The sequence below is a fragment of the Bufo bufo genome, chromosome 4 (assembly GCF_905171765.1).
Source record: "Bufo bufo chromosome 4, aBufBuf1.1, whole genome shotgun sequence".
Classification (NCBI taxonomy): Eukaryota; Metazoa; Chordata; class Amphibia; order Anura; family Bufonidae; genus Bufo; species Bufo bufo.
The window spans coordinates 501,078,552-501,092,023 of record NC_053392.1 but is presented as its reverse complement, the minus strand read 5'-3'; the positions used below and the strand labels follow the sequence as shown (position 1 = coordinate 501,092,023).

General features: G+C 43.3%; 1 protein-coding gene across 9 annotated transcripts in view; it reads left to right on the top strand.

Annotated features, from left to right (window-relative positions):
- SLC8A1 (solute carrier family 8 member A1) overlaps window positions 1-13,472 on the top strand; it is a 518,651-nt gene that overhangs the window by 460,471 nt on the left and 44,708 nt on the right. For all 9 annotated transcript variants that reach the window (XM_040429629.1, XM_040429627.1, XM_040429625.1 and 6 more), the window contains one exon: window positions 7,602-7,701. In XM_040429629.1, the coding sequence (XP_040285563.1) occupies window positions 7,602-7,701 (100 nt within the window). The remainder of the gene's footprint in view (window positions 1-7,601; window positions 7,702-13,472) is intronic.

The window sequence follows — 13,472 nt, the reverse complement described above, 5'->3', positions numbered from 1 at the left end:
CTTTTCATAGGTGTCAGAGAAAGAGGACATGGTTTTCTAGATGTTGTACTTCATAGGGGGATTTACAAACATTTTCTCCAGTGTTTTATACACTAGATAGATAGCTAGACAGACAGACAGGTAGATAGATAGATAGATAGATAGATAGATAGATAGATAGATAGATAGATAGATAGATAGATAGAGCTACACGATATGGAAATTTTGTGCGATTGCGATTAGGGCCCTAAAAATTGCGATAACGATATGTGATGCGATATTTTAAGGGAATTGTGCTAGAGGTCTATTTGCTTGGATTTTCCCATATGAGCCGCTGACGCGGCTGGGTATGACATAGTTATAGGGGATCTGTGGATGGCACTGTTATGGGGGATCTGTGGATGGGGCTGTTATGTGGGGGATCTGTGGATGACGCTGTTATGTGGGGGATCTGTGGATGACGCTGTTATGTGGGGGATCTGGGGAGGACGCTGTTATGTGGGGGATCTGTGGAGGACGCTGTTATGGGGATCTGTGGAGGACGCTGTTATGGGGGATCTGTGGAGGGCAATGTTATGGGGTATTTGTGGAGGACGCTGTTATGGGGTGGATCTGTGGAGGACGCTGTTATGGGGGATCTGTGGAGGATGCTGTTATGGGGGATCTGTGGAGGACACTTATGGGGGAACTGTGGATGACGCTGTTATGGGGTGGATCTGTGGATGGCACTGTTATAGGGGATGTGTGCTATGACACATAGGGCCATGAGGGGGGCCAGCATAAGACACACATATAGCATCTTTTGCTGGTCCCCCTCATGGCCCTATGTGTCCCCTCATGTGTCCTAAACTGCGCACATAACTCTCCTATTGATAAAATGGCCAGCCTCTGTACTTTCACTATGAATGCACTGCAGCGAGCGGGCCGGCCGGCGCGTGACTGACGTCACTGTAACGCTCCTTCCACTTCAGGAGGCAGGAGCGTGACTAAGTGACGTCAGTCATGCGCCGGCCGGCTCGCTCGCTCCCGCTCGCTGCAGTGTATTTATCGTGAAAGTAAGTACAGAGGCTGGACATTTTATCAATAGGAGAGAGGACATTTTATCAATAGGGGCCCCTTCATATATAATCGCGGCATTTTCGGGTCGGCCGAATCGCCATATCGCATTTGGCGATTATCGCGATTCGATTATTTTTGCGATATATCGTGCAGCCCTAATAGATAGATAGATAGATAATTAGACAGATTGAGAGACATATAGAGAGACAGATAAAGAGATAGATAGATAGATGTTGTGGGGATTCTCTCTGGTAGTTAGGACTAGCGGATGCAGTATAGAGGCAAAGTACACAGTTCTTGAATCAAACAGCTGTGTTTATTCACACATTGGTGTATAACAAAATGCAGATAAGGTGTATCACAAAACGTAGGTGGCTTGGTGTTTGTTCACACACAAGTCCATAAACAATAAAAGTCACCTTTTCTCCTGGGTGTTAATTCACACCCTGTTAGCAGTTCAGCCTTATCAAGTCCATAGGCGGCCTGTTCACTGTTAGATACATGAATGCATATTCTGCTGCTCTATACAGGGATTGTTATTGATCCAAGAAGTCCCGGATACATCATATCTTGTTGATAGTTTACTATTACATGTGAAAAATGTATTTTGTTACTTGGAAACCATCCACATTGGGTGTATTAGAGCCTCCCTATTGACTATGATGGGATCTTGCATCTATATGTTGCTACCCGAGTACTCAGTCCGGATTTCGGTTCCTTTCCCACATCCATGGCCCCCCTGGTTTCAGAGTGCGTGCTCATTGCTAAGTATACTTCATTTAACAGTCTAATGTCATTTTAATACAAAACATGGCCGAGTAAATCCTTTAATGCCCAAAAGTATTGATTACATATTAAAAGTGAACAATTGCCTGCAGTGTGTCATTGACATGTCTTTGCGTAAACTGGTTTAGCTATTGAATCTTTCATGAAAGTGTATCAATAATTCAGAGTTTTATGTGGCTTGTATTCTACAAGCTTTGTAATCCATATTAATTTTAATTGCCTAAAGTCACAAGACTACCCCTGCTCGAAATATTAAAGGCTCTAAGAGATTGGATGGAACTGTAAAAGTAAGATTAAAGCAAAATGTGAATGTGACTGCTTGCTTAAAGGGAACCTGTCTTGGAGAAAGGCTGATTTACATAAAGGGATCTTAGAACTATATTGCCACCCAGGATACTGGTCGGCAAGCTAAAAAATAGCACATATTTTTTTACAAACAGCTTACAATGCTAAAAAGTAACAAAATGAGTAATACTCATGTAACAAATCTTCTGCCATGCCAATGCCGATGCCTCCCAGTACATCAGCTGGTCTCCAGTATAGCCTCCCCCTCAACAAGCGCACTTTATATATCAACATGACATGTGACTGCTGCAGCCAATCTGTTACAAGTTGACACCACTGAGGTCACCGTTACAGCCAATGATCGCAGTGATCACTCTCGTGTTAACATATAAAGTGCACCCACTGTAGGGAAGGCTGCGCCCCTTATGGTTGTTTTTTTTGTTTTCGTTTTTTTAATGGCAGAGAAATAAGGCAGCCTGTTCTCACTCATAGGCACAATCTCTTAAAGGCACTGTCCTTAAAGGGGTTTTGCAGTGCAGAGATAAAGATATGCAGCCACAGATTCAAGGCTGCTACGAGAGGCCACAGAAGTGAGCAGACCTCCAGGTTCTGCTGTCTCTGCTGCTCCCTATCCATTTGATTGACAGACCCAGGCAGTGTAAACGTCATTACTCTGGCCCTGACTTCTCCAAAAGTCAATAAAAGTGCAGAGGGTGCAGCAGTTTCAGAGATTTACATCACTTAAAGAGGACCTTTCATCGGTCCAAACATTGTAAGCTAACTATCTGGCTGTGTAGAGCGGCGCCCCGGGCTCTCACTGCACTTGATATTATTTTGGGGCGCCGCTCCGTTCTCCCGCTATGTCCCCCGGTATTTTCGCTGACTTGGTTATACTGGGAGGAATCTGCCCTGTATTTCCCTGGGCGTTCCTTCTCAGAGCTCACAGCCTGGGAGAAAAAAAAAACACATCACCACTCACATTTCCAAAGGAGTGGGCACTTTCTCCTGCTCTGCTATCTCTATAGAGTAGAGCATTGTCCCTACTTGTGGTGCACCTCCCTTGTAAGTGATGCTGAGCGCGGCAAACGCCTCTTCCTAACAGTGGAGACACCCCACGTAAGGTGGCTTACGTTCCCCCACCATACAGACACATCATCAGTGTGGCTAGGCAATCCCTTTAATGGGTCATTCTGCCAGTTCTATAATGAAACCTTTCTGAGGGAATTAAATATCCACCACTGAAAAATCTGGTCTAGATCTTATAATAGATATATGGGGTCATTTATCAAACTGGTGTAAATTAGAACTGGCTTAGTTGCCCATAGCAACCAGATTCCACCTTTCATTTTTGACTGCTCCTTTGGAAAATGAAAGGTGGAATCTGATTGGTTGCTATGGACAACTAAGCCAGTTCTACTTTACACCAGCTTGATAACTGACCCCAATAGATTTTATAAGGGGGTCCTACAGATTGCAAGGGTTCAGGTATTTTTGATAATGCTCGTACATACAATGCTATTCCTGCCATTAAAGAGCAATGGAACTGTGGCAGAATGGGAAAAGCTCTAGTGTGAACTGAACATTAGAGAGCGCCTTGGGATCCCTTTAATATAAATGTGATGTCTGGGGTGTCAATTTACAGGTGGAGGTGGATCACTGAAACATCCATTACTTTTAATATACACTTACATTGTTATAATGCTGATTTCGAAATGATTTATTATCCTTCTTATACATTAGTTTAGAAGGCAGACTGGGTTGTTTTTTCGGGTTACTGGACTGCACTTGCGTGTTCATGCTCCCTATGTATTGAATAATTAAGGGCTCTTTCACACCTGCGTTGTTTTCTTCCGGCATAGAGTTCCGTCGTCGGGGCTCTATGTCGGAAGAATCCTGATCAGTTTTATCCTAATGCATTCTGAATGGAGTGAAATCCGTTCAGGATGCATCAGGATGTCTTCAGTTCCGGAACGGAACGTTTTTTGGCCGGAGAAAATACCGCAGCATGCTGCACTTTTTGCTCCGGCCAAAAATCCTGAAGACTTGCCGCAAGGCCGGATCCGGAATTAATGCCCATTGAAAGGCATTGATCCGGCCTTAAGGGCTCTTTCACACTTGCGTTATTGTCTTCCGGCATAGAGTTCCGTCGTCGGGACTCTATGCCGGAAGAATACTGATCAGGATTATCCTAATGCATTCTGAATGGAGAGTAATCCGTTCAGGATGCATCAGGATGTCTTCAGTTCCGGTACGGAACGTTTTTTGGCCGGAGAAAATACCGCAGCATGCTGCGCTTTTTGCTCCGGCCAAAAATCCTGAAGACTTGCCGCAAGGCCGGATCCGGGATCAATGCCCATTGAAAGGCATTGATCCGGATCCGGCAGTAAGCTAAACGTCGTTTCGGCGCATTGCCGGACCCGACGTTTAGCTTTTTCTGAATAGTTACCATGGCTACCGGGACGCTAAAGTCCTGACAGCCATGGTAAGTGTAGCGGGGAGCAGGGGAGCAGCATACTTACCGTCCGTGCGGCTCCCCGGGCGCTCCAGAGTGACGTCAGGGCGCCCCAAGCGCATGGATCACGTGATCACATGGATCACGTCATCCATGCGCATGGGGCGCTCTGACGTCATTCTGGAGCGCCCGGGGAGCCGCACGGACTGTAAGTATACCGCTCCCCCGCTCCCCGCTCCTACTATGGCAACCAGGACTTTAATAGCGTCCTGGGTGCCATAGTAACACTGAAAGCATTTGGAAGACGGTTCCGTCTTCAAATGCTTTCAGTACACTTGCGTTGTTACGGATCCGGCAGGCACCTCCGGCAACGGAAGTGCATGCCGGATCCCAACAACGCAAGTGTGAAAGAGGCCTAAGCTAAACGTCGTTTCGGCGCATTGCCGGACCCGACATTTAGCTTTTTCTGAATGGTTACCATGGCTGCCGGGACGCTAAAGTCCTGGCAGCCATGGTAAAGTGTAGTGGGGAGCGGGGGAGCAGCATACTTACCGTCCGTGCGGCTCCCGGGGCGCTCCAGAGTGACGTCAGGGCGCCCCAAGCGCATGGATCACGTGATCGCATGGCACGTCATCCAGGCGCATGGGGCGCTCTGACGTCATTCTGGAGCGCCCCGGGAGCCGCACGGACTGTAAGTATACTGCTCCCCCGCTCCCCACTACTACTATGGCAACCAGGACTTTAATAGCGTCCTGGCTGCCATAGTAACACTGAACGCAATTTGAAGACGGATCCGTCTTCAAATGCTTTCAGTACACTTGCGTTTTTCCGGATCCGGTGTGTAATTCCGGCAAGTGGAGTACACGCCGGATCCGGACAACGCAAGTGTGAAAGAGGCCTTAGAATCTTGAATAAACAAGCGAGCAGGATACATGCGATTCATTCTCGAGTCCTTTTGTATTGTCTCAGCACCTTATGCATCCGTACACAAGGTTAAGGTACAATATGAACAAATAACAAACCCTTGCTGTACATTGTCCTTTATTCCCACTGAACTGGCTTTCTTTTCAAACATATGTCTTGCAAGTCCCTATTCAAAAATTATGTCAGAATTATTTTGTACGAAAATGTCTCTTCAATTTGCCAGTGCTTTTACTTTTTTTTCTTATTCCCATTGAATATTGAGCATTACCGCATTGTAGCTTTTGCTGACCGATCCTTGGTTTGAGGGAAAACAGTGCCTTCCGCTGGCAGAACCAGGTGAATGCCAAAGGTTGCCCCACAAAAAGGCTGCAAAGCAAGTAATACCTGTGAATGGGGAATGGTATGCAGTTGCAATGTAACTGGGATTTAATTAAATTTATTTTATGATTAATGTAAAAAATTAAAATCAGACTTCATATAGTACAAATTGAGAACCAGCACTGTACCTCACATGGATCCAGAGATCTCCCCATATAGTGCTCCAATTGCTCTGCTAGATTTTTTTTCAAGCTGCCAGCTCATTGACTTGTCATTTCTCAGGAGAAGTGTCCGAAGGATGGCACTGAACATGTGCGCCCACCTCAGTAAGGTGGACAGAGAAATTAGAAAAAGAGCAACCAGCAGGTGGCACTTTACAGATTGATTTAATTGAATAACTCAGTGGCTATACTACATTTGTAAGTACAAGTATTCAGATCCAGCTGCTGGTTTGAAAACTGTTGAATACTTTTTTGTGGGACAACCACTTTAACAGGACTTCCTTAGCTTTCAGTGCTGTATCAAGTACTCTTTACGGGTGTCCTTGACTCCTGGTAGATGTTATCTGCACAGATCTGCTGCCTTAAGATTTATTGAACTGAGAATTGCCAAAAAGCTTTTATATGGACTTCAGATGAATAATAGGGCGAATTAACATCAATCATGGCTAGCTTATAGCCAAAGGGGCATTTGCTCCTGAAGCATTAAGATGCCTTCACCCTTCTGTTCTGACCTGCATTTTTTAACTTTTTCAGCTTGTCCCATATTTTTCTAAATGTGTTAGCGCTGGGCTATGGTATTATTTGGCTATTATGTATTTTTTGGACACTGTATGTTATGCATCTGCATGGAGGTATATTCTTTGAGCACTTTGTGGTACTATTATTTGCCGTGGTATGGTTGTATTATTTTGCTAACACATGGTAAGAAATTTTGGTCAGAATTATAGAAACATTACTTACGTTCTTCAAGAGAAATGGTAGAGAGCTGCCCATGAGTTTGGCCAGGGCTTCCGTACTGTAGACCCACAAATAATGTAAAAAATGAAAATAACACATCATATAGTACAATATACAATATCTTTCTAACAAAGCTAGAACCACATGGATCCAGAGATCTCCCGGTTGCTCTAGTAGATTTATATCAAGCTGACAGCTCAATGGGGGCTGTCTTTTCAGCTGAAGCTCAGGGGGCGTGTCCATGTTCTCCCTATCACAGCTCAGGAGGCAGTTGAAGGATGAAACTGAGCATGTGCGACCATCTCAGTGAGCAGGTCAAAGAAATAAGAAATGAAGTGGCCCTATACAGATACATTTTATTGAATAACTCGTGGCTATAGAAAATTTTAAATTACATGCAAATGCAAAAGTATTCAGATCCAGGTGCTGGTTTGAAAACTGTAGAATATTTTTCGTGGGACAGCCCCTTTAATGACCATACTAAGGTTTATGAGCAGAAGTCATACGTTTAGTGGTATGGTCAGGCTCATATACCATACTGTGACATCAGGAAAGCCATTCTCAAAGAATGCTTTGGAAATACCTTTCCCATCCTTGGCATTAAATGTATGTTTCCTGCATTGAGCCCTAATACACCCATTGGAAACCGACATGACTTCAGTGTATTTAAAGGATTCAACAATCTGATTGAGCCTGAAAACAGCATATTTACATTTAAAAATGATCCCTAAAGCTCAACAGCTGTTACACGCTAGCGAAATGGACAAAATTTCCATTGTATAATGTAAATGAAAATGAATGATTCCAACGAGTCCCTTACTCCTCTTCTGTCTCCGCAGAGCACTGTGGACAAACTGATTAAGAAGACAAATCTTGCTCTGGTGGTCGGAACGAACAGCTGGAGAGAGCAGTTCATTGAGGCCATTACAGTCAGTGCTGGTAAGTTCACATGTTGCGCACATGCTTCTGCTCTCATGATACGAGTCACGAATCTGAAGCCGTCATTAGGAGAATTGTGTTCCTTTTTATTATGTTTGTTAGAAGGGTAATATGGCAATTAACCAAGGTTTTAGCTATGAAGGCAGTCGTAGTAGTCTCCGGAGACCGCGCTGCTCTAATTTAGTGACATTCCTCTCTCGGGATTGTGTCAGGGAACGCTTAGGTTTACGGAATTAGCGCTCACCCGGGATTTATTTCATTTTTACATCAAATATGAAACATATCGGCCATTGCTCTGTTTGAATAAATACATGTGAGCGCTAAGCTATGGCTTTTTCACAAGTTGCTTGATTCCAAGTTCCAGTTAGTACTATTTGTTTCTCCCATCCATCACGATGTGGGAGATTTATTAGCACATAGCTATTATTCAGAGCGGACAATTCTAGATGTAAATCAGTCTACACATTTGATTGAGTTCTTGGCTTAGTGACTGGGATTTCTGCCTCCTTTTATTATTGTTATTGCGGCTGAACTTTACTGTTGCAATAGTTAGAAGAGCAGATTATCCAGGTATCAGGGACATATGCTGAAATCATAGGGCCCCATAGCAAAGCTTAGAATGATACCGACCACCAGTGAGAACTACATTTTGATACACGACCGTGTATATTGGGCACTCTGCAAACTGTGGATCCGCAAAATACCGATGACATCCGTGTCACATATGGGGGGTTTTGTGGACCTATTGACTTCTGCAGCAGCCAAGGACATGTTTTATCTTTTACGGAAATTACATATGGATGCAGAAGGCACACGGATGTCTTCCATGTGCTTTCCGCGTATGTATATACATTCCTCAAAAGATAGAACATGTCCTATTTTTGGCCTCAAATGTGGAACACAGACCCATTGAAGTTAATGGGTCCTCAAAAAAACGTATGCAACACAGACATCATCAGTAATTTGTGGATCCACGTTTTGCGGACCTCCGAAAGCACACAGTCGTGTGAATGCCCATTATAATGGTAGCCCAGTACAAGCACTCTTTTGGAAATGGTGGGAGCTCCTTCTGATCCAGCGCTGTTACTGCTCCTGTCCCCTGCATTTACTTTCAGGCAGCGGTGCCATCTATGCTTGTGACTGCTGCAGCCAATGGTTGGCCGCAGCAATCATATGCTTAGACATGCTGACTGGAAGCGAGCAGAGACCTCTTGGGACCAGAGCAGTTGCAGCACTGGACCAGGGACGGCTTAACAGGTATTTGATATCTTATTATTTTAAAGTGCTGCCAACATTTACAAAAATGTGTGCATTGGACAGTCCCTTAAAATCCAGTGTAATTCCATAGCATAGCTTTGTAAGATTTAGACATTGAAGGAGATTTATTGGTGTCGATTCACTGCCCGAGCAAAGATAAAAACAATGCTTGGTGCAACTTTGAGCTCCTGGACACATTTCCTGGCACTTTCAGGTCCAAATGCTATATTGCTTATACACCACAAAACTGGCTTCACAAAGTTAATGAAACAACTGTCTGCCAGCTGCCACCACTAGGGGGAGCTGTATATGTATGGACTTATGCAGCTACTGCTGAACTCAGTGGACACTATAAAGAACTTAAACAGTGAGATTACACCAGTAATGGCTGCAGGAAAGCCATGTGAATATGCATTGGGAAGCAACAGAAGCAGGTCAGTGCTAGGCCCCCTCTCAGTACGGTCCATGGAAGTTATGCAACTGCCAGTAATTCAGATGTATCAGAACATAAAAGTAATCTTTGGCCTTGACTGCACATATGTTTTTTTTATTGCAATTAAGGGAGATTTACTTTTCATCTATGAGAGTTTAATAACATTTTATGGTATTTTACATAATTTACCCTCATGTTATGGACAGTTCCACCTTAACTAATGTCAAGATAGGGAGATATATGGATCGGAATAAAAGAATGCATCCATGCCATTGACCTTTGCTCACAAAAAGCAGATTGGACAGTTTTTCTGTCAGGGATATGATATATCCGGTCAGGGATGATATATGTAGGTTAATATTTCATCCTCACCATTAGATGTTCATCTGTTGCACAGTAAAATGTAATATAGTTTTTTATAGCTTTTGCATTATTATTATTATTTCCATTACTTTAACAAATCATACCTTATGCTTTGAGCAGCTTATTCAGTGCACTAGAGACTGTGTACCAAAGGAAATGCTTCTCTTTTGCATCTGTGGCCTGCTCGCTTGTGCCAAGAACAATAGTATGTCAAACAAGACCTTTGAATCCATAAGGACTTGTTGTTTATCATGTAATATTAACGTTGCCGCTTCAGTGACCAAAATACATCTACACAGGAGCAAATAAAAGTGTCTGCGGCTTAATAATAATGTGACATTTAGTATTGTGGACCACTTAGGCATTTTTCTGTCTACTAGTTGTGATATATATCGCAAGGTGGTAACGCATATTTTGGGACTAATGGTCTATCATATCTATAAGATAACATACAGATGTAGCAGGATTAACACACAAACTCTTAACTCAAATTTCTTAACTAATTGCGTTATCTTGAAACAAAAGCCATTGAAAAGCAATTGAACGTGTTTGCTTAAAGAGGTTGTCCGGGTTCAGAGCTGAACCCGGACATACCTCCATTTTCACCCAGGCAGCCCCCCTGACTTGAGCATCAGAGCAGTTCATGCTCCGATGCTCTCCTTTGCCCTGTGCTAAATCGCGCAGGGCAAAGGCATTTTCAGGAGTTCCAGTGACGAACCGGGCTCTCCATGGGCCAGTAAAACAGCTAAAGCACGCCCATCAGAGCCGGTGACATCACCAAACACACTGCTGGGCGGAAGCCTCTGCCCGGCAGTGTGTTATTGTAAACAAACGATCTAGCACAGGGCAAGGGAGTGCATCGGAGCATGAGATGCTCCGATGCTAACATCAGGGGGGCTGCCTGGGTAAAAATATGGGAATGTCCGGGTTCAACTCTGAACCCAGACAACCCCTTTAACTCATTTAGTTTAGATAACACATCTCATAAAGCATGTGTGTTAACTCTACTACATCTATATTTGAGAGGTATATTAGGCTAAATGGTAGGCATGTAAGGCCTGTATTACACTAACAGATTATCTGACAAATTTTCTGACCAGTCATTGGTCAGATGGCCTATTACACACACAGATATTTTGTCATACACACTAACTATTGGTCTTATTGGACAGATATTGGTCAGATGGTCTGTTGGTATAATACAGGCCTAAGTCATGAACCCAGTGTTAAGATCATGAGATAGTTCAGTGAGTCTAAGCACTTCTGAACTTGCCAATAACACAGACATTCTGGTAGCATGTATCTGGATCATGGAAACGTGAAAGTCCACTAAATAGAGACTACCAAAGATCCATCATTCTTCAGGGTTCACAGACTTTTGTATTGTAGTGACTTGAAACTCAAAACGTATGACTGCCAACTCGATGTAGGAGCATCAGGTCCGTATGCCTTTGACCAATGGCTGCAGATGCCCTTCTGAATTCAACTGTATCGCCTTCTTCAGGACAGTGATCCAGTTGAATACTGTGGTTAGGGCAGCAGTATATTGTGCTGCACTATGGTATTTGGCTCTGCTGGGGCGGTATTTTGTGCTGCACTACAGTATTGCTGGCCCCGCCTACTTATGCTGTCCCTGCCTACTTGGTTGTCCCACCTGTAACATGGGGCCACTGTTAGTTTTTTTTCCAGGGCCACTTTAAGTTCCCAGTCTGTCCTTGGTGCCATCCATTGGATTTTGTCTGTGCTTGTATTGCAGCCCAGTCTCTTTTACTTGAATAGGACTGAGCTGTGCCTAGGCCAGGTGACTGATGAACATGACGTCACTGGCCTAGGAAGAGTGCCGTGACCTCTTCAAATAGCTGACCAGCGAGGGACCCTCAACGGTCAGATATTGATGACCTGCTCTGAGGAACAGTAACACTTGGACAACCTCTTTAATGTTTTTGGGTAAGGAAAGCTATAGAGTCAGTGGGGGCTGGATTTCTTTTGTGTAGCTTCGTATTTTCCCAGAATTAGTAAGCCGGTTGCTCTGACAACAGGGAAGTGTGGCTGGAATGTGGAAGCGGCGTTTTTTTGCGTTAGAAATATCTTGCCTAGTCATAAGTACTATTGACTCCAAGGTGATGGTTTTACAGAATGAAGAATGTTATTCTTACGACAGATGATTCCTGCAATTTGATCTTTGTTCTCTGGGAACCGCCAAACTCCACTTTCTTAAACACTTGACATTTGAGTATGACTGCACTTTGACTCAAATATGAATCTGAACTTGAGAACGCTGCTCTGAAGGACAACAACTGATGCTGCTAATAGTGTCAGATGTTCTGTTGTGTCTCCTGTGGATTCTTTCAATTAAAGATTTGAATTACATTACAGTCATCAAAGGCAAATGCCACAGTGCCCTGTCCTGGTGCATTTTATGGCACATTGCAGTCAGTACCCCTGGGTCTGCAGAGACTGTTCGAGGTCACTTGGGCTGAGCTCCCAGCAATTTTTCATTTCATGATACTACTTTTTGTGATTAACTAAATTGTGGCTCTCAGTGCAGATGTTGCCAGCTGCCTTTCAATCCTGATTATGACAGCTTATCCCAAAAGCCCGTATACATCCTCCCGTTAAATCCAACACAAGTCAAATTAATCAATCCCTAAAGGGATTGCTGTTGAGGAGATTTATGCATCAGTGCTGTATTTTATGATCTAGCAAAAGGAAATTTGCTTGAAATTGTTATTATTTTATAGGCCTGTCACGGCAATGTAATGTGATAGTGTATTAAAGGTTTCATTCAGCAAGTGGTCAGAAAGGCATTGGGCCAGATTTATCATTAGATCAAGTCAAAATAATGGAGTGAAAAAATCACAAATTTTTGCGCAATCGCTAAAACTGCGCAAAAATTTGTGACTTTTATTGGCTCTGCGCTATGCTCGCCAGTTTTCTGAAAGTGGGCGTGTTTTCTTATGTAAATGAATCTCTAGACAGAGTTACTATTGCGACAGTTTAAAAAGTCACAAAAAATTGCGCAAAAATTGCACAATTTGACTCTAGTAAGGACCATGCTTATCTTATGCGACTTTGTAGTAGTACATTCGACTTTTTCGTAAAGACGTGCGACTTTTGTAAAGCCGCTTACTGAAGGATAAACTGCTACCGTCAAACCACATTTATCACAGTATTAAAGGACCATTAATAAATCTGACATATGTAAAAGTGGAGTAAGATGTAAGTGTAATGATAAATCTGGCCCATTGACTGCAGTACTAATGTCAAAAGCTTTGAGAATAGTTTGCAACATGTGTACCATTAGCATGTCTTTTATTTATAATTTAGTGGTCAAATTAAATGTGTGGATTGCATGCATTGCTGCTTCCTTTAATTTCAAAAGTAAAGGATTTGTATAGGCTTTATACAAAAAGACTGACAAATTGAAGAGGCTACATTGCCTGGCTGAAAGATCTGTCAGAAGAGATACCACTAACTGTAATATTTCCTTCCTTTGACTGTATGGCCCATGAAGTCATACAGGGCCAGACTGGCCCACCTGAGTACCATAGGATCATCCGGTGGGCTCAGGCTCTGATACCATAGAGGGCCCCAAAGACCCAGGAGAAAAAAAAAACATTGGCTTCCTTTGGATACAGTCAATTGCCACTATGATCTATTTCTTTAATTGAAAACCCAATTAGACTTTATTGATGATATATGGTTTGGGCCTCGAGAA